Source organism: Bos javanicus, chromosome 13, assembly GCF_032452875.1.
Source record: "Bos javanicus breed banteng chromosome 13, ARS-OSU_banteng_1.0, whole genome shotgun sequence".
Lineage (NCBI taxonomy): Eukaryota > Metazoa > Chordata > Mammalia > Artiodactyla > Bovidae > Bos > Bos javanicus.
The window spans coordinates 22,373,633-22,398,058 of NC_083880.1; the positions used below are offsets into that span (position 1 = coordinate 22,373,633).

Here is a 24,426-nt window from a genome sequence, read left to right on the forward strand (position 1 = left end):
AAAATTAAAATACTTCCCAAAGCCACATACCTAGCAGAAAATGTAAGTATTTTCACCCAGACCTGAATCCATGCTCCTTCATTCCACCTTACAGGCTCCCTGTACCAAGTTTCAGGAGTGAGTTTTCTTGAGGAGGTGAAGACAATGAACAGGATTTGGGGATGTTACCTCCAGAATGCCTGTCTTGCTCGCAAGCCCCATCTCACTTTCAAAATTAAGGAAAAGAGCTGTCATTTTCAAAAGTGATCAGTATCACCCTACATACAGTGAAGTGAAATATGTAGTATCCCGGACAAAGCAACTCTTGTTAATGTTTGCTAGGTGCCTGCTATGTGCCAAGACCTGTATAGGGCCTGCTTGCAGAATATTTTATTGCTAACCTCATGCTAACCTTTGAAGAGAGAGAGAAAAATCACCTTTTTAAAATGAAGTAGATAAGAGTGTAAGAAAACTGTCCAAGATCACAGTGTTAAGTGATGGAAAGAGGTTGAAACCCAAGTTTGAAAGTGAAAGTTTTAGTCGCTCAGTCATGTCCGACTCTGTGCAACCTCACGGACTGTCCCAGACCGCCAGGCTCCCTTGCCCATGGGATTCTCCAGGCAAGAATACTGGAGTGGGTTGCCGTTTCCTTCTCCAGGGGATCTTCCCAACCCAGGGATCAAACCCAGGTCTCCTGCATTGCAGGCGGAGTCTTTACCACCTGAGCCACCAGGGAAGCCCCCTTCACTTTCACTACTTTAAATCACTCCAAAACCCTTATTCTTTCCTTCACATTCCACTTGCTCTTGGGGGTTAGACTGTCTAGTGGTCAGCTTTCTAGCCAAGCTATTAAACTACATAAGGTACCTTCTTAAAAATGCCATAGATCACCTAAAACCACCCCCAAATTACCCAAAGTTTCACAGGGTTATTTTTTATATATCACTTAATGTCAATACTAATGGCAAAGCTAAAGAAATTTAAAGAGCAGTTATCCTGCTTTTTAAAGATTTAAAGAATCTTTAAAGAATTTAAAGAATCAGAATCAACACTGATTCAATATTGAGGTTCTTCTCAGCTCTCTCTCTCTAAACCTCAAAACACATTTTGAAATGTGTGTGTAATCAATCAACATCTTGGCCACTTCACAAATGTTCAAACTAGATAACAATTTGTTATGTGTAACTATAACAACACTTGTGTAACTTATCAATGTTTTCTTTTCAAAAATCAGTCCTTCTACACTGCAACTGCATGTGGTTTTAGAAAGCTTCCATCATTAATAATCGGCTTTCTCCTTAATGTCCGTTTCATCCATCCGTATGGAAGTCAGTTCCCCTTAAAGAATCGCCAAACTCTTCAAGGCAGTGCTAATCCTGAACTCACTCACTCTCAATCCTGTATTCATTCAAATGTTATGGTGTGGGGTTACAGAGGCAAAGGGCCCCGGGCAATCTACCCCTGACCACAGGCCTGACAACAGTTCCAGCTACTCAAGGGCCTCAGTCACACTGGACTGTCTCTCTCCCAGTAGCACCACCAAAAGGGTACAGCATAGGGAGGTAAGTGGCCACAGTCTCCATCAGACAACCCCCCACCAAGAACACTGGATTGGGTTGCCATTTCCTCCTCCAGGGGATCTTCCCAACCCAGGGATCAAACCCAGGTTTGATCAAACACCAAGTCAACACTCAATCTCAGTAAAAGCAGCAACTTGTTATATGAACACAGCATCCAGCCACGTGACCTAAGGGCCTCTCCCCCACTTCCAACTGGTTTGCTCATTGAAAGATCCTCCCAAAGAAACTCTAAAGCCCAATACCTTCTGCCCTCACATACAACAGTCTTCATTCTGTGCCTCCTTCAAAGTTTGCTCTTCTGTCCTTTCCCTTACTTTGATGATCTGATTGATTATCACGCACTTTCATTACAGCACACATTTCCTAACTTGGCTCCCTCCTTCAGATCTCTCCCCATCCAATTCACTTTGCTGCCTGACTAACCCTGCTGCAATGTCATGTTCGGCAAACCACTCCCCTGCCCCGAGAACTGGTAGCTCCCCTGCTTGATGATACAGCCCAGACTCCTCAGCATACTATTCAAGTGCTTTACACCCAGACTTCCTCTTCTGTATCTTCTGTGAGGTTCCCAGGTCCGCTGATGATCAGTAAACACATCTGTCACAGTCCCAACTTCACCCACAGTTTACTGGGCCCTGCTGTGTCTCCCACCACCTGTCAAAATCCTGTCCTCCATTAAAGCACTTCCTCCTCTCAAAAGCCATGCTTCCTTTCTCATTATACCCATAAATATCCTCTAAAGTATTTTCCATTGAAAGTGATCTTTAATCCTCTTTGGCACCAGCAGAGCACAGGCTGAAGCTCATACAGGCGTGCAGGTGTGCACATAAGGACGTGCCTAGTGAACCCTGGCCAACCCACGGCAGTGACCTGGCCCCTCTCGGAACATCCCCTGCTGACTCGACTCTGTAGGCACTGAGCTGGGGGAGCTTCTCTCCTCAGAGCCGAGCAAAGTCAGAAACCAAAACTTCAGAGCTCCTGGAAGCAGCGCCATAGCAGCCACGGAGTAAATGAGTGCTCTGGGTTGCTGAGTTGTCTCAGAAGAGAAAGACAAAGGATATGACAAAATGGAAAACACCTTTGTCAACAAAAATTAGCTCCTGAAGAACTCAACGAGTAGCCACCAATGACCCAGCACGCTGTGGATGAATGTGTTTAACCAGTTTCTTGCCATTATTTGGTGAAATATAGCTAACTGAAACTCAGATTTCTAATATAACAGTATTTTCTGTGATCAAGCCTAATAAAAAAAATGTCTTTGAACTGTGACTAATTTACTCTTCTTTCATCAGTTTCATAATAAATTAAGTGGCAATACTCTGATCAGTCGAAGTATAGAAATAAAAAGTTTAAAAATTAGATGCATGAGGTATGAACCTATATAATAGATGAGAATTTAAAACTCAGTAAGCTGAAATTTGAGAACTACTCTGACAAGCTAAAACATGAGAACATTTAGTCAACACAAATTAAACAAAATATCAGAGTTGTTAAAATAATAACTGGCTAAAATCACTGACATGTAAACAAAAAGTTATTGCATAATTTAAACAATTAAAAGTATTTAATAGCTCCAGGAACAATATAAACCAAATTGAGTGTCAAAATAACCACAAAAGTAAATAAAATGAAACCATAAGACATTTATCAGAACTTACAACTTTAAAATCCAAATATAAAAATTTTACCTCATGAAGAAAAAACTTGGAGAATTTTAAACCTAAAATGGCAGGGCATTGCAATGATATGGCATTGAAAGCACAGAACTGTCATTCATGAGTGGCCACACTGAGAAAGCCTGGCCTGGTAAGGAACAGCTTGGGGTTTGGAGTCAGAAAGACGTAAGGCCGACTGCTGACAAGGGCTCCAGCTAGCTGTGTGACTCCAGGTGGTTCACTCAACCTCTCTGAGGCACAGCTTCCATACCTACAGCATGAGAATGAGCATGCTTACCTAAGGAAGTTATCATGAAGACTTAATGACTCACTCTACAAAACGCATCCTAATCCCTCACTAAATAATGTCTCATGTTGTCTCCACTCACTCATTCATTCATCTAGAATCTGTGGGGAAAACAAAGATGAGATCTCTATCCTTGCTGGAGCTCTTACAACACGGGCATTTGGAAACCACAGGCTCTGACTGCTACAAGAATTGTGCAGGTGAAAGAGAGCAGGAGGAACAGTAGAATTAATAGAAATGTTATATCTATGTCTCATCCCTAATATCAGAATAAACAAATAGATAACACAGCAGATGGCTGTGAGGAAAAAAGAGGAATCACAATAAAGCACACAGCAATAATACTCTCTCTGCATACTACATTCCAAATCCAACTGGCTTTGCTTCTAGCACTCTGCAACATGTTGACTCGGATACCCTGTAAAAGCCACAGTCTGATTCTGTAATTGGCCCCAAATAAGTCACTTAATTCAATTACCTCCTTTTCCATTAAGTGAGTCCTATCTGTCCGGTACATAGATAAGGAGAACAGCAGCAAAGGTGAGGTGGCAGGATGACTATGAGGGGACCCAGGAGTTGGTCACACTCTCGACACGGTCCGGAGGCTGACAGCAAGGCAAGGTCAGTGTCTGGAACCAGTGATCACGCTGGATATTCAGGTCAGATAAGGCCCGGGGTCAGAGCCAAATAAAGAAGCCCAAGCAAACAGTATTTCTCTTTCCCAGGCTGTTGTTTGAGCTGCTTATTCCCATCTGCAGTTCCCAACCCTAGGCCTGCTATTAACCATACAGAAGCCATGGAGAAGTCTAGGTGTGTGGGGGCAAGAAATGGGGGAGGAGGTGCCGCTCTGAGTGAATACTTCTGCAATTTATTTCAAGAATCATCGATTGACTGCCTGATGTGTACCGGAGCCTTGAAATCAAAATAAGAACTATCAGTGATGCCGTGCACTCCTACCCACAGAAGAAATACACACCGAACGATTATACGTCCAGGATTTATACACCCTGGATTTGAAAAGCGCACGTGTTTTGCTTGCACTCATTCAGAGAAACGTCTTAAGCAATGAGGGAGCACGGTTCCGTGTTCTCTTATGGCCTCTGCTTTAACTGCCTCTGAGGCCATTAAGCTTTCACATTTATTCAAACATAAACACGAACATTTCCCCTTCGATGTCTTTTTTTTCCCTCCCATAATAATCTGTACTCTAATTCAAAGAAATGCAATTTCATCGTTGGTTCACCAGGCTGATGTTTGAGAAAAGATCGTGTGATGCAGACCATAATGACTAAGGAATAGAATGAAGGCTCCATGGGCAGATGACTTCAAGCAATACTGTCATTTACTATGAAGTGCTTCCTTCCCTGATGAAAGGTTGGGGGAAATTAAGCTCTAACTGCAGCCATGAATTGTTATATGCTGGATGTCAACTGTCACCATCCTCGTGAATGGTGAATCTCTTAACTCAGAAAAGACTCTGGCTACTAGGCAGAGGGGGCTGAGGAGGGCTGTGGCCATCACGACGGAGTTATTCAATATTATTGCTCTGCTGGGAAGTGCCAGTTTTACCCCAGCGCTATCCATATGAACAGCCACACAGGGTTCATACGAGCCACAGCTGAAGCAGGTGGTTTAACTGAGTGCCTGGATGCTGCATGGTAAGAAGATTTTGGTTTGACTCATGTCCTCAGTCAAAAGTGACTCTTCCTGGCCAAAGACAGCCTGTCACCCTCCCTGTCTACGAACAATTGCAGGACGCTGACCTCCTGCAAACAACAGAAAAGGGACAAGCCATTCCTGGATAAACAAGCAACTCACAGGTCAGCATTTGCAAAAGAGGGAGTGAAACAGCTGCCAGAAAAAAATTAAGCAGATTTAGAATCTGTTTAACTCTAAACTCTAAACATTTGGAGATGGAAGGGTCAAATACTTACTGCAAACAGGGGAAAAAAAGCCCTTGAAACAAGAAAGTCCTATCCCAGAATGTATCTAAGTAAGCAAAAGCTTCATATGGACACCAGAGCACAAATCTCCAGTCCTTCAGGATGCTCTGCCTCTTGGGAGATGGACAAAGATCTGGAAGGGATGCCCTAAAGGGAAAGCCAAGTGCAAAGAAGAAACTTACAATCCCCTCAATATTAGTGTTAGTCACTCAGTCGTGGATGACTCTTTACTACCCTGTAGGCTCCTCTGTCCATAGCATTCTCCAGGCAAGAATACTGCAGTGGTTATCCATTCCCTTCTCCAGGGGATCATCCTGACCCAGGGATCGACCCAGGTACGCGGGTCTCCTGCACTGCAGGCAGATTCTAATCCCCTGGTGGGATTAACTAGTTAATCACCTACTCTGTCCCTATCATTCCATAGTGAAACTCTTTTCTCTCTCACTCTTTCATGAGTATACAGTGGAGTTTTCCAGAAGTTATATGATCTCACAAAAAAGATTAAAGGAAGAAACAATATGAGAATACAGCTGCCTATTATAAAGCCAGACAATAAGATTGGCAAATATGTAAAATAATGTCACTCTTTTCACTACCATTTTTTAAATAAAAATGTTACTTACGTTTAAAAAAAGCAAGTGATCAGATGGTCATGGGTGTCCCTGTTGGAAGCCAAAGGTAGAAGACAAGCTTGGGAAGAACAGAGGAGGGGTGAAGAGCCTACAAAGCATCCCCTTATTAGCTTCCATGGATCCCACTTTCTCTCCAGAAAGTCATGGGCAAGATGGCAAAAAGATGAAGGTTGTCAGGAGAAAGCAAGGGTAAAGTCAGACCTGGACACCAGGGCTAGCTAGCTGACCAAAAGCTGACACTGCCTGCCCACCACATTGCATGGGGAGAAGCAGGACTTGGCACCGGAGGACACCTCGCATGGGTGGAGTAGGCACCTGTGTCAACAAACACTCCACGGAACAGGCTCAGAGCAAGCGGGAGCCCAAGAACCTGCAAAGTGAGACCCAGACGAAAGATTTTTCCTACCCAAAGGTTTTCCAAGCTGCAAGGTGGACATAATTTCATGGTCTACCAGAATAAATGATTTGCAGCATACTATACAGCATTATCATAGATACTCCAGGGAAATAAAAGCCCAGGAAAATAATACGACCATTGGTAAAGCCCTCTCATCAGTAATTAGGAGGTGACTAACAGCACTCCACAGCTTAATGTTCCTTGACAGCTCAAGACACTTTCAACCCTAAGTCTTTTATTTTTCTTTTTAATCATCATATACTTTGTTTTCCAGTAGAAAATATGAACTGGTTTCCTTGCTCTGTTAGACAGCAATTTGATGTATCCATTCTCCCATACCCACTACAGCAAATATCCAAACAGTTCCTAACAACTATTTTTCACATATGGATTGATCCAAAAACACACACAAGAGAAAAAATAATGGCAGTTTTTTTTTTCTTTGTAGGTAGTAATCAAGGTGATTTGTTTGGTTAGTTGGGTTTTTCTAAACAATTATTTTCTTATCCAGAGGAAAAAGGTACTAGCTCAGTGTAAATGTCAACTTCTAAAAAGAAGTATGTACCTTTTAGACAAGAGGAAAATAGCTCTGATGTGGGAAGGAGGGAGGGTTTTTTTTTATGTTAATGAAACATTGTTCTTTTAAATGGCAATTGACAATACTCTTACTAACATTAGTCATAAAAAATTATTCACAAATAATTGTAGCAGAGCTTTGTGTCCCAGGCAGGAAAAAATGTCTCACAGAACTACAGATGACTTTGTAAGATAAACACCAGAATTTGTCATCTGGTACTTATTCACCACCTACTGAATGAAAGCCTACAAAGTTATTCTAAACTGTAGAATATTTCCATGTGAAAGATCCATTCAATGATATTTGTAGTCTCATAAATGAATTTCTAAAGATCATAAATACGCAGAAAATTTAAAAGTCAATCATCAGGCTTATTCCCCACCACTAGTCAGTGTTTCCCCTCTAGTGTAAAATGTCTCAGATTGATGAGCTTAAGACCTTCACAAATATTTTCACCATATGGCTTTATTTTTTCCAACTTATCTGTAATATCTGATGTCCTCCAATAGTATCTCTAAGTTTTGCTTCCCTGTTTTCCTAGCCACTATCCTGATTCAGCCCCCTCACTTCATCATGCTGAACTTCTTTAATTTCTCCAAGCTTTGAATTTCATAAAATCCCTAGACCATAATTCTTCAACAGTTTTTCCACTACCCTGACTGAGGACACCTCATTTCCTTCTGGAACTTCTCCACCCTCCAGAGCACAGACCCATGACTAACCGCCCAATCCCCTCCAGCTGACGTTTTTTGGACAGAGATACTGTACGGATTATGCTCACCCCTTTCTGCACGTCTTGCTCCTGTTCAGCTATATCTCTCTGCCATCTCATGTGTCTGCTCTCCAACAACCCCTCCCCGTTCCACCATCACCTCTTTTAAGTTGGGTTCTCTAGTATTGTTGAAAGAGCCTTTTATTATGGAACCATGTCATAGCATGCACGTTTGAACTACTTTCTGAATTAGATTGTTCTTCAAAGGCAGACACTATGACTCTTCTTTCTGTACCCTTTCTGGTATTTAATACACAGCCCCCAAACCAACTCTACTCAGTCAATGATTATTGACTGAGGGATGATGTTATGGGTGTCTAGCATCGACTTGGATTGTATATATCCTGCTGTGGAGATAAAAGGTTCTCAGACAGGGCTTTCTAATCAGAATAGTACTAAGGTCATTGTCTACATGGTACATGAGAAATGCAGGAAAACAGTCACTCAGTTCTGCTTTTTCATAAGAACTAGCCTTTGCTTCCGTTATTTTTTGACATTTCAGATAAAAGCATTGAGGAAGAAACCGGTGTAAAGGGATAAATCTCAGATGTCTGAAAAACACTTTCAGTTTTTGATTGTACTATGAATATGCATAAATAAACCAGAAGCAGCCCAAAGAATCAAGAATTCCAAAAAAATTTATATCATGTGTGCAAATCCTGGTTTTACTCCTGTTGTTACAAACAAAATGCATTGTAACCTGAAATTCTCTCTTATTTGTGTGTATATACTGACCCTAACCCTAACCCTAATTAAAGACATTTGAGTTTGACCATCAGATTTGTTGATTTTTCAAACCATTCTAGTCTTCCTCTACATTCAGAATGAAATCATGTTTGGTAGTGACAATGTTGTCTGAAATTTCTCTTCACAAAACCTCCTTCAAAATTCAGACATCACTAAAGAATAAAAAGAGGAAAATAAAAGGCCATTTTGATATTAGAAAAATTCTTGTTCTTGTAAGAATATCTGCTGAATCAAATACCTAAAAGTCCTAAAAGTGAAGTAAAACATCCCTTCTTCTCTGTGTTCCCTGGACCGGGGTCCTGAGCAGCGGCGTTACCTTCCAGAAGCCTGGTAGCTGGGCACGACTCCAAGTCAATCCAACAAAGTGGCAGTATGAGAAACCAGGAAACGTGGACCGATTTCTGGGGCAAAAAAACCTAAGCATTCCACAACCAGGTGGGAAAGGAGACCAAGGATATGGGAAACTCTTGGCAAAATTCTGGGAAGAGATACCAGGAGGGCTCATTATTTGCAGCAAAATTTGATGGAACTGGATCCCAACTATTAATGTGTGTAAGAATTAATACACGGGGCTCTTAATAACACTGTGGATTTCTAGACTTTCCTTCTTAGTGAGTCTGGGGCCAGGCCCACAAATGAGTATTTTCAACACACTCACCAGGCAACTGTGATGTGGGAAACCGCAATTTTGAGAGACACTGATCTACAGGAAGCACCTTTCACTTCTTTCTCCTCTAAAATCCTTACAGTACTATCCTTTCTAGAGGTCTCTGGGCATTTCTGAGGAAAATAGGGAGAATTAGACAATAGGTCCTTTAATGGAACAAAAGAAGAAAGGTCAAGATTTTATTACTTCAGGGACTTCCCTGGCGGTCCAGTGGTCGAGTCCCTGCTTCAAAGGCTGGGGGGATGGGTTCAACCCCTGACCCAGGGAACTAAGATTCCACATGCCATGTAGCCAAAATAAATAAACAAATAAAATTTTTAATCTACTTTTTAAAAAAAGATCTTACTCCAAATTCTTAGGTCCTTACTAACACGAAAGCAGCACCTGGGCTCTCTATCTCACACCCACAAGCAAACGAGCAGATAAATAGCAGATTGAGGGAAGTTCAAACGCAGCTGCAGTCCCTGAGTTGTACAGACAGGCACGAGCCTCAGTTCTTCGAGTCTCCCCAGCAAAAAGCCGAGGACATGACGTAAAATAGACATCCAACAAACATTTGCTATAGACCAAGTAACTTTAGAGCAGTAAGTTCACTTCTTAAGTCATCAGGGAGATCCCTAGTAACCCCTCAAAACTGAACTGAAAATGTCTGGTGTTATCAGCTGTGAAGGAAGTAAAACAATGAAATGCTAACTACATACAAGCAATTATGTTTCAAAATCACTGTTTTTTTTCCATCCATATATAGCCACCAACAGATATATAATAGAGATAGGTAGATAGATATAACAGAGATAATTGCATAAGAATGCATTAATGCTATCATATACATTTTTTAATTATTTCAACTTTTTTCCCCTTTGTTTGGCTCATCCTGGATAGGTTTCCAGAACAAACTCTAACACCTTAGTGTATATTAGTTCATATTTTTCTCTCTACATATATAATCTTAATCAGACATATAGAAATACAGACACAGACGCACAGAGGGAGTGTTTTGCAACTGATACACTTTTCTGTATCTATAGTTCTCATTGGGCAATATCATAAGGACATCCCAAATTTGAATGGCTGCATAATATCGTTCGGTCTGGGTTATCCTAATTTATTCTACTACCACTTTGTTGATGGGCTTTCAGTTCCAGTTTTTTGCTGCCACAAACAATGCAGACCGAGAGACCCTTGCCCATATGCCTTACATGTTGATATTTCTTTTTCTACAGGAGAAATTTCCAGGAGCGGACCTGCTGGATCAAAGAGTATGTATATTTTTAAGGTTTAACAGTTGTTGCCAGACTGCTTTCTTTAAGGAAGTAACATTTCCCATTTCCAAAACACTTAATATTTTAATCAAGATAAAATTGTGCTTAGAGGGCAGTGAATCCATAACCTCTCTGTGCCAGCCTCTAGCCTCTGCCCAGCCTCTATATTCAGCCTATTCTTCTCGGCTCCTCCCACTGGCTGACTTGACCACACTCCCTAAAACTTGGGGCTCTGATGACCTTTGCTGACTCGTGAGCTCCCTGTAATTATAAAGTTTGCGTATTTGTACTTCTATACATTTTCCAAAGGAGAATTTCAATGGCTTTCATCAAACTTCCAAAGGGGTCCCATGACCCAAAAAGAATGAGGGGCCACTGCTCTGGAGTCTGCAGAATAACAAGAGGATTGGGATATTGCTGATGACATGATTTAATTCTCCTGATGATAATCCCCCCAAAAGTGGATTTTATTGGAGAAGCTTTCCTGTGTCCATCAAACAACTAAAAATATTTTATCAACATTATTTTAAGAAGGAACAACCTCTACAAACAGTTTACAAAAGGCCACAGGTGCTGTAGAGTTATTTTCAAAACCAGATCATTTCTTCTCCAATATATAGTTTCTCAGAGCAGTTGGTATTTGATCCATGTAAAGGGAAAGAGAGTCGTTCTGGGCTTCCATTCAAAGAAAAGGTAAATATCTCATCAGAGAACGTGAGGGGAAGACTAGACAGAGTGCAGAAAAAAAAACAACTGTTTACAGAATTTGGGAGAATATCTGTTGAGGAACTCAATAAACGCCTCTAAGTCAGGGGTCATGTCCCCCTCTTCAACACTGCTGGTTTCTGTCCACACACACCTTCACCCCAAGAGCAGGCAGTGTCTGGTCAAAGGAGGTATTCAGTAAATGTGTTTAAAGCAATAAATAATCGAAGCAACTTTATAGAGAATTAAATTACAGGAAGTACGTGTGGGTCCTTACATGAGATTACTGTGCTAGCAAAGGTTTGAAATCAAAAATGTCTTGATTTTTCTTGATTTGTAACTAATGCCAAGAAAGAGTTAGAAAAGCATCTGTCTACTTCTCAAGAAAGTATCTAATTCTTCATTCTTATAAGACTATTTCATTAAATTACTTTCTTTGTTTCTATTTCATTTCATACATTATCACCCTTATCATCAAACGGTATAAATATAATCCAGAACTGCTTAGCTGCGTTATCAAGTAATAACCACTACATTAATAAGACCTCTAGCTTCTGATTTAAAATCTGAAACAAAGGATAAAGAAAATAGATATAAAAAACATTAAATTAATTAACAAACTACACGGAGAGTAAGGCCCGTCAAAACAGGTGAAGCTTTAATGATGTCTCTGCTCGTTATACTGTGAAAAGTGAGTGATCTGCCCTCTGGAATAGGTGATATTTTGAAAAAGCTCTCATTACCTTCCTTCCAGTAATAATACCAGCTCTGTTATTCCTTTTCACCTCAGCTAGTTCCTAAAACATATGGAATGACTAAAAGACACAGGAACTGCAGAGCTCATTTACATGATGGAAACTAAGATTTCGAATGGTGCAGCTGTTTCAGAGTCCGGCAGTGAATTAAATCATACTTAGTCATTTGATAACAAAAGAGAAAAGATAATTCACGTGCTCTAGTCTTGCAGGTTTTCGAGGAGACTATTTTCCAAACATTGTCTCTCTAAGTCAGCTTTATTATATTATTATATATACGTATATATGTGTGTGTGTATCTGCATATTATACGCATACATATATACATGTGTATACATATATGCACAATGTATACATGTATGTTGTGTGCATATATACACATACATATAAACATTTTACATGTATTATGTGTAATAATATATGTAGTATATATATATACCTAAGACTTAAGTGGTATTCCTGTAGAGAATAAAGTATTCTAGAACAAAAATTCTCTCAGAGCCTTGGAGATTATCCAGTTCTAAACAAATCTTTAGAAAACGTATAGAAGAAACACAGATAAGATTTACTTTGGTTTTAGTTTTAATGATTAAAAGTATTGCAGCCATACTAGAGATTTTTAAAATCTGTATAGAGGCTCTGAAAAAGGGAAAGCGGTGGCTGCTCAGTCACGTCTGACTCTTTGTGATCCCATGGACTGTAGCACCAGGCCCCTCAGTCCATTGAATTCTCCAGGAAAAAATACTGGAGTGGTTAGCCATTACCTTCTTCAAGGGATCTTCCCAAGCCAGAGATCAAACCCAGGTCTCCTGCATTGCAAGCAAATTCTTGACCACTTGAACCACCAGGGAAGTCCTGTATAGGAACTCTAAGATTGTTTAATTAAAAATAGGGTCCTTAGTTTCACTGTTCTTCACTTCTGTAGTTTAAGTATGTGAAATCTGGTATATTTAGTTGCTTGGTGTCTAAAAGTACTGTGTGCTTAGGAAGCTAAATCTGTAGCTAAAGGGGCTTGTTAAATTTTCCTTAGAAGATGTTTGCAGAGAATAGATTCCCTTGAAATATAAACAATTTCATATTAATAGGAATTCAGAGCACCAGTCAAATGGAGCCTAGATATCCCTTCTAGTTAGGATCAAATTTGAGTTACCTTAACTTCTGATCTACTATCACCCTTATGCTTGACCACCAGAAATTAAGACAGGCAGGAAAGGATGAAGGAAGGGAGGGGAATTCTAATTGCTCTCCTCACCCACTAAAAAAAGTACAACCAATGTTTTTGGAAACTTAAGTGGAGATCTCATTTCAGAATACAACACAGTAATTGTTCCAAATGAAAGCTTTTTTAAAGAATGAAGCCTTCTATACACAATGGAGTATTACTCAGCCATTAAAAAGACTACATTTGAATCAGTTCTAATGAGGTGGATGAAACTGGAGCCTATTATACAGAGTGAAGTAAGCCAGAAAGAAAATGACCAATACAATATACTAACACATATATATGGAATTTAGAAAGATGGTAATGATAACCCTGTATGCGAGACACCAAAAGGGACACAGATGTATAGATCAGTCTTTTGGACTCTGTGGGAGAGGGAGCGGGGGGATGATTTGGGAGAATGGCATTGAAACAGGTATAATATCATATAAGAAACGAATTGCCAGTCCAGATTCGATGCAGGATACAGGATGCTTGGGGCTGGTGCACTGGGATAACCCAGAGGGATGGTATGGGGAGGGAGGTGGGAGGGGGGTTCAGGATGGGGAGCACGTGTACACCCATGGCAGTTTCATGTTGATGTATGGCAAAACCAATACAATATTGTAAAGTAATTAGCCTCCAATTAAAATAAATAAATTTAAATTTAAAAAAGAAAGAAAGAATGAAGCCATCCTAGTCATCTTTCTGCACAGAATTTCTCAAGCCAGTTTCCATCTGTACAAGGACCATGTAGAACTCCAGGGGGCAGTCCTTCTGAAGACAGCAGATGCTACAAGCAAAGTTCTGAAATAACATGAAATAATAATTAGACCAAATAATTTCTGGCAAAAGAACACACAGGGACTTTATGAGAGGTGAAAGACTCAGTGCACTCATCAGGCCTACTGCATGCTGCTGGCTACTACCAAGAGGACCTTTCTGAGTCCAACAGTGGACAATAGATTTGGTTTTGCTGATTCCATGATGAGACAGTGACCTCGGAGGCAAGCAAGGGTGAAGTGCTGGACCCAGGCGGACTCATTTTCTGCTCATTTTCTCCTTTAACTCCTCTGAGCTCAGTGGCATCTCCTTACCCGCCTGCTCCCTGGGCCCCTGCTGGCGTCCTGCCAAAGGCTATGGCTGGTGACCTCATGTTGTCTTCTTCCCCAGCTCAGAAAAGGCCTGCTGGTATCGGCCCCATCTCTGTCTGTCCTGGCTTCTCACCGAGGTCTCACTGGTCCTGCCTGCCTGCACACCATCCCTGGCCCCTGGGACCCATTATTCCTTCATGGCACTGCCCATGCCAGCTCCACAGCAAGCACCCTCGGCGTCTCTCTACTGTCTCTACGCCAGAATATCCATCCCCTTCTGCGCCACATGAGAGACTAAAACGCGGAGAAACAGCACTCAGGTTCCCTCCCTGCCTGCACACCGCATAAGCCCAAGTATGCCATGGAGGCAGGAGGAGGTCTGCAGGATGTCTTGTGGCGTGGTCTTCCCTGCTTCTCGCCTTTCTCCACCCATCTACCATGCCTCCCCCATCTTCCCTCTCAGAGACTTAAGCCAGAAGAGAGAGGGGAGGTCACATCTCAGGCCCTGATTTTTTCCCACCTTCCTTCTACAAGATACCAAGGCCAGAAGGGAAGACAGGCGGCCCCTTCACCTGGGACCATATTTCCTCCTTCTCAAAGTGGGGGTTGCTCTTCTCCTTTCTCTGGAGCCATAAGTGTGAAATAGTAGGGCAGAACATGATTTATAGAAGACAAAGATGAAAAACTACATTGATGTTGTATTTTCAAGACAGTCTCCTCATCACAGCTGTTATACCATGACCTCAGAGCCACAGTATTGATAGGCTATATATTCAGATGCCTAATTAAAGGACAAGTCATCTGACTCTGGCACAGAATAAAAACAAGTAGCTTGCTGCCTGCCCTCCCAGAGAACTGCACCTCCACCCTCCACCCTCCACCATGGGCTGTGGGAATGATGTGGGGGGCGGGGGCAGGATGAGCCCAGGGTACCAGAGAACCACGCTGCTGGGACTCTGAGAACAGATGGAAAGAATATGGGTCATTTCAGGAGGATGAGGAGGAGACCAGGCTCCAATGATGAAAGGCTCTAAAACTCCATCATGACACAGCAAATCAAAACATCTTGGTTATTTTGCTGTCCGTCACCACTGACATTTTTGCCTCTTACATCATTGTATCCAGAAGTGAAAGAGAAAAACAATCTGACTTGTGGGAGATAGTGGGGGCGAGAGTTAACATCTGCACAGCATGTTATGTTCCCTGAAAGAAATGTGCCACATCAAGTGAATTAATATTTCTCCTTTGAAGTACTGATTCACATTCAGCCCTTCCTATATATGAAACACAATCTCTCATCATTTTCACTGCCTCGAAACCTTGAAAAGAAACATGCCGAAGCTTCTCCCTGTGAACTTTTACCTTTACATACATGAGAAAGCGCTTATTGTGCGAAATAAGAAGGATCACCGGAGGATCAGAACACAGCATCAAATGGTGAAGAATCAAAAGATGGGAACTATAAAGCTGCCAAAATTAAGTTCAAAGAAAACGGAAAATTAAAAAGCAAATATGAAAGGCTTCTTGTCCGAGAGCAGCGGAATGTAAGCATTACCTACGAAAACTATCTGGAGAGACAATCTTCTGTTTAGAAGTCTGAGCTTGTCAGATGAGATAAGGAACAGTAAGAGGACCCAACAAAGAGCAAAGAATTGTCAGCTAAGATTGCGAAGTGGGGAAAAAAGAAAAGAGAGAGAGACACACTTAGAAATGGGATCCACATCTGGGCAGGAGGCAGCAGGCCACTCTGAGATCCCCTTATGTATCTGTCTGCTGAGAAGCACTCAGGCCTCTAACACCCTGAAAATGTTTTTAAACATAACTATAATACACACTGCTCGCTCTGCAGCTCTTGTCACAGTTGCAATTTTTCCTACGTTCGTTAACGTTTGTTAATTTTTTATTATCATCCTCTCCCCGACTAGACCATAAATCTCTGGAGAGTAAGGGCTTTATCTGGTTTTGCTCACTACGGCATCCCCAATAGCTAGCACAGAATTTGGCATATCACTGGTGCAGATGAAAAACTCAGGTCAAATTTCTGATCGGGTGGGAACCCCTGGGGTGAGATTTGACACACATACAGAGGATGGACTCCAAAATAGCTCTTCAGTTGTCTTTCGACAATTAGTGATGTTCCCCAGTCATGGATCCGTTGCTTTGAAGGAAATCCATCCTCAATGATACCTTATCAAAAAGCAGTTGCTACCTGAGGGGAGTCTTGCATTAGGTAATAATTTAACAACTTCCTGGATGGATAGATGACAGACAACTGAGAGAAAAACCCTCTGGAAACAGAAGACAGAATTAGGAGACACAGAAAGGTGCCAAGGGCAAGCTAGAGAAAGGGAATGCTGGACACAGCCTTACCTCCTTGACCTTCCAGAGATATGTATTAGACACATGCCTTCGTTAATTCCACAGAGATGCGTAACTATTCCCTATAAAAAAAATCACGCTACCTTCTCACCTTCCTACTATCATATATCCTGTTCCCTGCGCACCATGTTTTGTATGCCTCCAAAGAAACATGGAAGATTAAAGAAGAATCATATGTAAAGTCCTAGCATACATATGTCATAAAATTTAATCTTCAAATAAACCTTGTGTTATAGATACCATCCACATTTTAGAGAGAAAGAACCAGATGCAACAGGTCATAGGTGTTTTCACTACTCCTTTACTTGACCTCCACAATCTCCCTCCTAAACATTTGTATCTAGCTCATCCTCTGTCATTCAGCAAACCACCATAGATTTCTACTGCTAGTCTCTTTCTATTGGGTATGAATCTGTTATGTGACAAACTGCAACTAAATAGCAATGATACCAAACTTATGTTAATATCACAGTAAGATATTAATGGAGGAGGCAATGGCACCCCACTCCAGTACTCTTGCCTGGAAAACCCCATGGACGGAGGAGCCTGGTGGGCTGCAGTCCATGGGGTCGCTAAGAGTCAGACACGACTGAGCGACTTCACTTTCACTTTCATGCATTGGAGAAGGAAATGGCAACCCACTCCAGTGTTCTTGCCTGGAGAATCCCAGGGACGGCAGGGCCTGGTGGGCTGCTGTCTGTGGGGTCGCACAGAGTCAGACACAACTGAAGCGACTTAGCAGCAGCAGCAGCAAGATATTAATAAGATAAAAGTAAGAGGATACAGGGTCCCAAACTGCTATCCTCACATTGCTTTGAAATTTTCACTTAATTCTATTAAGAGAAAAACTTTAAGAAGATGCTAACAATATTAAAAACTAAAATCCAAAAATGATTTAAAAAAAAAATCAACACAGATTACAAAATGAAGGCCCAAAGGTTCCAGAATCATTCGTAATTGACTCATCATCATCTTCAATTTCATTTTATCAGGACTCGTAAATTACACACACTCCATTTAAGAATACAGTGAACCCCAATTCTCCATTATTTTCAGGACAGCAAACAACTAAGTCAAGTGGGAAAGTGTCTTTGTTTTAGCGTTGATTTTCAGAACTCAGCCCCACAGAGGCCCAGGGTTTCCTAAGACACTCACCCCAAGGCCCTGGAAGCGGAGGATGGGGAGAAGCAGAGGGAACACAGGGAGGGGAGTTTGCACCCCACCTTCCCTTGCTTCAGCCACAACTGTCCTGTTTTGCTCTCTTCCTAAGAAGACTTCCCCTCAAAATTCCATTTGAAGAACCATTTCCCCAGCTTTAAGAAGTCTTCAGACTCCTGATGAAAAATGTTCAAAACATCTGTCCATTTTCTTCCACTGAGAGCATTCTACACAGCCTGAAGAAAAAACACTTGCTACAACATCATGTGAAAATAAAAAGTTAAACAATTCTCTCCTAAGGGGCCTTTTCACCTGAAGTTTTTAAAAAGTTTAGGGACTGCCCAACTTACAAAAAGTTTGTGTTCGGGAAGTTTAGTTTACCAGGCAAGTCTTTGCAACTCAAGGCTCACTTCCCCACAAAAAGCAATGACATTCTGCTGTCCCAAGGCATGCAGAGAAAGCCAGATGCTTCACAGGTAAAGTACAATGTTACTAATACACTGGAAGGAAAAGTTTACACTTTTGCACCTTATTGAATGGGTTCCTGTGGGCCAGTGGGGGTGCCTAACCTCCAGTTCTGTTATTTCTTGGAAGCAGTTCATCCTGTGAGATGTGCTAGAAAGGGAGCTAGTGACAGCGGAATGCTGCCCTTCCTGAAACTGCAGAGTTCCAGGGCCGTCCACATCCACTGGGGTCAGTGGCTGGCCATGTGGGCAGGCACCAGTCATCTGCAAGCTAGATAATGCCTGCAGCCACTGCCTGTCCCCAGTTCCAAAAAGCTAACTCATGGTTTCCTTGTTTATTCTCTGGTATTTCGTATCATTTTATTATGACAACTGGCACCTAATACAGATCCCAAAAAAGCTTGAGAGGATCTAACACTCAGGCAAAAAAAAAAAAAATGGGGGCTGGCAAAATTCATAACCCTCTCAAAAAGAGGATGACAGAGGAGAAAAAAAGGAAAAGATAACAACATGTAACCATAAATAACTTCCTAAGTTGGACTGCAACTGCTTTTGTTTTTCCTTCATTTTGGCTCATTTGGTAAGCTAATGAACTAAAAGAAAAGGATTAATTTTAACCAAACAATTACAAAGGATTTCAGAATTTCAAAACTCAGAGTAATGAACAGATGAGTAATGTGACTCATTTAGCATCATAGGTTATCAAAACAAGTAAATAAAATATTAATAACCAATTTTCCACCAAAACTGTTGAGCCATTCAGAATTCTTGATATCAAAACTCAAAGGAAATGCTCTACCACAGAATCAAATCATTTAATATGCTAACTTTAAATGAATTGCCAGTCATGAATACTACCATTAGGGCAGGAATCTTTCCATGTCTTTGCAAAAGGTAGAAATACTCTAGTAGAAGTGCTTGCATCTCTCACAAACGAGGAGAGGGGAAAAGAGAAGAAGGGGGAGAGGAAGAAGGGGAGGGAGAGGAGAGAGAAAGGACTTCTTCCTACGTGTGACTTTTGCACTTTATGCAAAATTCCACCTTTACATACACTGCACTATCAGCTGGCACCTCAAGTATTTGCTTACACATCTCCTTTTCCAGGCACTGTCCAAGTAATGTGACCAGAGTACTGGTTGAGACTGGGGACACTTGGGGCTCACAGATCTAGGTTCTATGTCAAGTTCAACTCCTTGCTGTTCGAAAGGGTAAGTTCTCTAAATTCTTTAAAGGTTGAATGCTTCATCTAAAGAGGGATAATAATAAATTCCTGTCTCATAGGGCTGTTTGAGAGGAAATGAAATAGTGCATGTAAAATTATGTGCCCTGAATGCAGCAAGACTGATGATGGTGATGATGATGATGATGATGGTGATGATGGTGATTTTCCTTCCTTTCCTTCCCGCACACCTAGCACAATTCCTTGCACATAATAAGTAGTCAACACATGCTTCTTGAATCAAGTTGAACTTCTCCATGCTGTCTGTCTGATGAAGTGCTACATTTTCTTTCTGAAGAAGATGGTTTTTGAGGAAAATCATACAGAAAATCTGATGCCTTCACCTGCCCAGTACTTGGAGACCACATAGCACTTTGTACCTCCCTCTATCAACTGTCCCACCAGCCATGAACTACATTCACGCTCTGCCTTGTTTGCAGCCTGCTACCTATGTGACAGAGAATAAAATCAACCTTTCATGAGACAGTGAGCTCCTTTTTTCTTTTGCTTTTCCAGAGTTAGGCACGTGGTAGGGAAACAATAAATGCTTGTTCCTGGACCAAGTAGATGGCATCTGTAGCCACTAACTGAACCCAAAGGGAGAGAGGTGCTCTCTCAAGGAAGGGGACAAGGTTCATATCAGATTCTCTGTCAACCTTCAAGCTCCATTCAGAACCCTCCTCTAGCATGAAGCATGACCAGACCAAGCCATACTCATCCCTCATCTTCTGAATCCTCACTGTAAATGAAACATGCTTGCTTGAGTGGAGGGGGGAGCCTGTTAGTCCTATTTACTCAGACATCCCATGAGCTCTGGGAAGGGAGGATTAACTAATTATAAATTATTTTGCACAGAACAAGGACATGTAATAGGCAGGAAACAAATATTTGATTTCTTGATTTAGTTCTGTTTTCCAGTGTGCTCGTAGTACTTCTCCAGAATCATCTAATTAATCCTAACTTGAGGAGAAGAAAGGCATATTGGATCTGCACAGACGGGAGCCAAATCCTGGCACCCTCTGTGGTGTGAATGAGCAAGGGGTGTTCTTGCCGGCTTTGCAACAGTGCCTCTCTTTGGCCAGCACTCAATTTTTTGAACTAATGGCTTAGCACACAGAAAATTAGCATTTTACATAAACCAAAAACTAACTGCCAACCAAGTCTTCATGGCATTGTTAACCAACAGTAAACTGTACTCTGAGTTTTTTCCTGTTAATTAAGTGGACTGAGAAGTGGTCCCAAGTCCCCCAAAAAAGAGGGTGGAGGGAACTACAATCTCCCCTGTGACCAGATAAACCCGCATGAACGTAAATTAGATCCACTGCAACTGAGAGCTGACTACTCTCATTGCAAATAGCTACAACTGACATTTTCAAAGAGTGTTAGCTAGACCCCTTCCTCCTTCACAAATTCTGCTCTTCTCCCTTTTCACGTCAAGGATTCTCAGGGGCCATGGTAATAATCATCAGCCTCCACAGTCATATCATCTTTTATTACTTTTCAAAATGCTTTCACGCCTAACTCCTTGTTTGACACCTGCAGCCACCCTCAAGACAGGTAGGCAAGATCAGATAGACTGTCTCACTTTACACAAGCACAAAGAATCAGAGTGGCTGGCCCAAGGTCACAACCAATCAACGGTGGAAGGGGGACCTCAGCTCAGCCTTCCCTCCCTGCTCCTCAGCGTTATTCTTCCTCAATGCAGACCAGTGGGCTCTCGCGTGAGCCACGGAGCATCATCCTACACCATGGCAGGCAAGGAAATGTCTCTGAGCGAAAGCGCCCTAGGCTTCTCAAGAAGAGACTGCGTGTCCCTGAAGAAAATACTGTCACTCGAATCCCTGGTCTTAACTGATGTGTTTCTCCATATTGAAGGCACATTTCCATCCAAAATGGTTGACTGGGAGCCAATCGTGGTGTTCTCATCTTTGTTCATGCTGTCAGCGTGACATATGAAAGAAATATGAATAAAGTGACAGGATGAAAACAAAGCTAGCGGCTGGTGTGAGATACACAGACAGGGTGTTAGCCCCACACTCTCTGCAACTGGGTCAAGTTAACACCTCTTTCTCCCCTACATATGCAGTGTGGAAAAGCTATTTATAAAATGTTTTTAAATATTTAGGACCAAATAAATCAATATTGTTGGAAAACACTTCCTCTGACCAGAACTCATTTACTTTGCCCAAGTCCCATGTGGATAACAGAACCAAGAATATCAGGGTGATCCAAGACCGGGAATAAAACAGACGTTGGGCACTTGCTCCTGGAATGCCCGCCCGGGCTCGCTTTCAGTCTGCACGCTGGCTGGTGACCCGGTGTGAAGAGTCCAACAACTGAACAGTGGTCTTATGAATAATATTAAGAATCAGTAGCAAAAAACAGGCCTTTCAGAAATTACCTGACTCTGCAATTCACTTTGCTGCTTCAGGCGAAGGTTTTCAGGTGTATCTGCCACCGTGGTGAAGGACTGCTTTGGGTAGTGTCTGTGGAGACATTTTTTTAAAGAACACAATTAAAATATTATGACAGCAAACAACGTTTTAACCCCAGTCATTTCATTCTGCCCTTCTGTCACAAGGGCAGAGGTGTCTCTCCTCTTAGGTAAGGTCCTGTCTATCATGGATCCCAAGCCCTCCTCTGTTCTCAGGACTCTCTGTGACCCACTTATCTCCACTGTCTCCCAGAATTTCACCCTAGGCTTCTCTATGAGCTTCTTCCCGTCAGCACCCGAGCACGCACAAAGCTTTCCTGACTCCATCTTCCCTCTACCCACACTACTCCAGTGTGAGGTTCCAGAGTTCATTTTCTCCCTTCTGCCAAACTTCCTGACAAAGAGGCCTCAACTCACTGTCTCTGCTCATCTCTTCCAACTCTCTCATCAGCGCTATGCATTTTAGTTCCTGTCTTCAGACACTCCTCTGGTTAAGGTTACAACGGCTTCCAGTGGCACAGAGGATCCCACAGACACCTCTTGGTCTTCCTCTTGCTTAGCCTCTCCTCTGACTTGAATCGTCCTCTTCCACTGGTGTCTCTGTGCCCCCACACTCCTGGCCTGGCCTCTCCCCTTCTAGCTGTTCCTCCTCTGTCTCCTGGGACTCCTCTCTGCTCATCCTCCTTCGTGGTTCTAACAGGCTTTTCTTCTCTTAGTGATCTCCAGGGCGATCTCATTTGTTCTCACAGCTCTGGGTACCCCCGATATCATGCCAATCACTCCCAAATCTACATCTCTAGCCCAGCTTTCTCTCCTGTGTTTCAGATCCACTGGCATTTCCACTTGTGTACACCCCATGCTTACCACAAACTCAGTCTGATATCCAACAATCCATCACCCCACTACAGTCCCAAAATGAATTCTTTCCCCTGCGCTCTCTCTTTCACCCATTAGTGTCCAGCTGTCTACACCAGAAACCTGGAGTAACCCTGACTCTTCACACATCTAATTAATCCATTGCCAACTCTATTGATTCCATCTCCTAAATATGTCTTGACTCTATTTATATCTCTCTGTCTTCACTGAATCTTTCATTAAAGGCCACATTTATCTTTTAGGTAACAACCATGCTTGCCAATCTTGCCCTTCTAATCCAACTCCCCAAAGCAACCTTTCCAAAATGCCAACCTGATCATCTGACTCCTCTGAATAAAACCTTCCCAATGCTTCCCACTGATCAGAGAAAACAGTCCAGCCTCCGGTCCCCCACGGCCTCCACGGTCAGCCTTCTGCAAACTTCTCACTCACACTCCGCGCTCTGGCCATGGAGCTCACCCTTCTCTTTCCTACCTCTATCCCCACATGCTTCTCCCTGGCCAGGAACTCCCCACTTCTTGGCTAACTCCTCTTTATCTCTTAGTTCTCGCCTTAGATTGCACTTCCTCGAAGAGGCCTTCTCACAAATGTGTCCTGGAATGTACTTTTCATCCCATTATAATTTTTTTCATATTCATTTGTATGTTCCTATTGACATATCTCTGTCTCACAGTATAAGGAAAGTCCCGCAGCAGCAAGGCAGGCTATCTTTCCCTTGTCAGAGCACACTCCACATCTGTCGGGGTCTGTCTCAGCATGAGTATGATTTCAATAAATATTTGTAGAAAGAAGAAGAGGCAGGAGGGAAGGAAGGAGAGAGGAAAGGAGGGTGGGAGGAGGGTAAGAGAGAGAGAGTCAAGCCATAAGACCATAGCGCATGGCAGGCTACAGAACAGCTTCACTGCATTACATCATATACGATGGCATGTACGCAAGCACACAGGCCCTCCTGGTGGTGAAGTGAAGGCGTCTCCTCCCATGTGTGGCTAAGACATGAGTGAGTGCCTCCGCTCCCGATGCCCAGCTGGCACGGAGGGTACATCTGGCTCCTGTGACTCTATCACCACAAAAGCTGTGGAGCTCAGAGCCATCTCTCAAAGAGCTCCCATCCTTCTACTTCCTTCTCCCTGGACCCTCTTCTTGGTAATGCCCACCCTCCATCTCTTCCTGCAGCTTCCCAAAAGTCCTCTAAGCCTCACTATTTCACCATAAGTTCCTTGCTTTATAGAGCAGATACAGACCTAATTTAAATTTGTTCATGATAACTCAGGGTCATCTAAATAGACATGATCAGACCATGATACAAAACAGTTGTGCTTTCAAAGTTTACAAAGGTCAGGATGGCCTAAATGCCATGAGATTGCTTTTATGCCCGTTGACTGGCAAGAGAGTGTTTCTCATACACAGAAGTCAGCCTTCCATGGTCCTCTGCCTTTCTGGTTTCCTTCTTCTAACCCAGACTAAGAAGTAGAGAGCAGTCAAGTTTAATGAAATGTTAGTAAAACTAGAGTTACTGATTCAAGTGAGGAAGCTGTGATAAGGCAAGGTCTCCCCTCCTTATCCTGAAGTCATAGACTTGGTGTCAGCCACACACTGGGGGCTACTACAATTAATTTATTGAAG

The 24,426-nt window shown here is 42.3% G+C and overlaps 1 protein-coding gene across 2 annotated transcripts in view; it reads right to left on the reverse strand.

Moving 5' to 3' along the window:
• Window positions 1-24,426, reverse strand: part of NEBL (nebulette) — a 378,681-nt gene that overhangs the window by 215,708 nt on the left and 138,547 nt on the right. For both annotated transcript variants that reach the window (XM_061435961.1, XM_061435960.1), the window contains exon 3: window positions 21,895-21,979. In XM_061435961.1, the coding sequence (XP_061291945.1) occupies window positions 21,895-21,979 (85 nt within the window). The remainder of the gene's footprint in view (window positions 1-21,894; window positions 21,980-24,426) is intronic.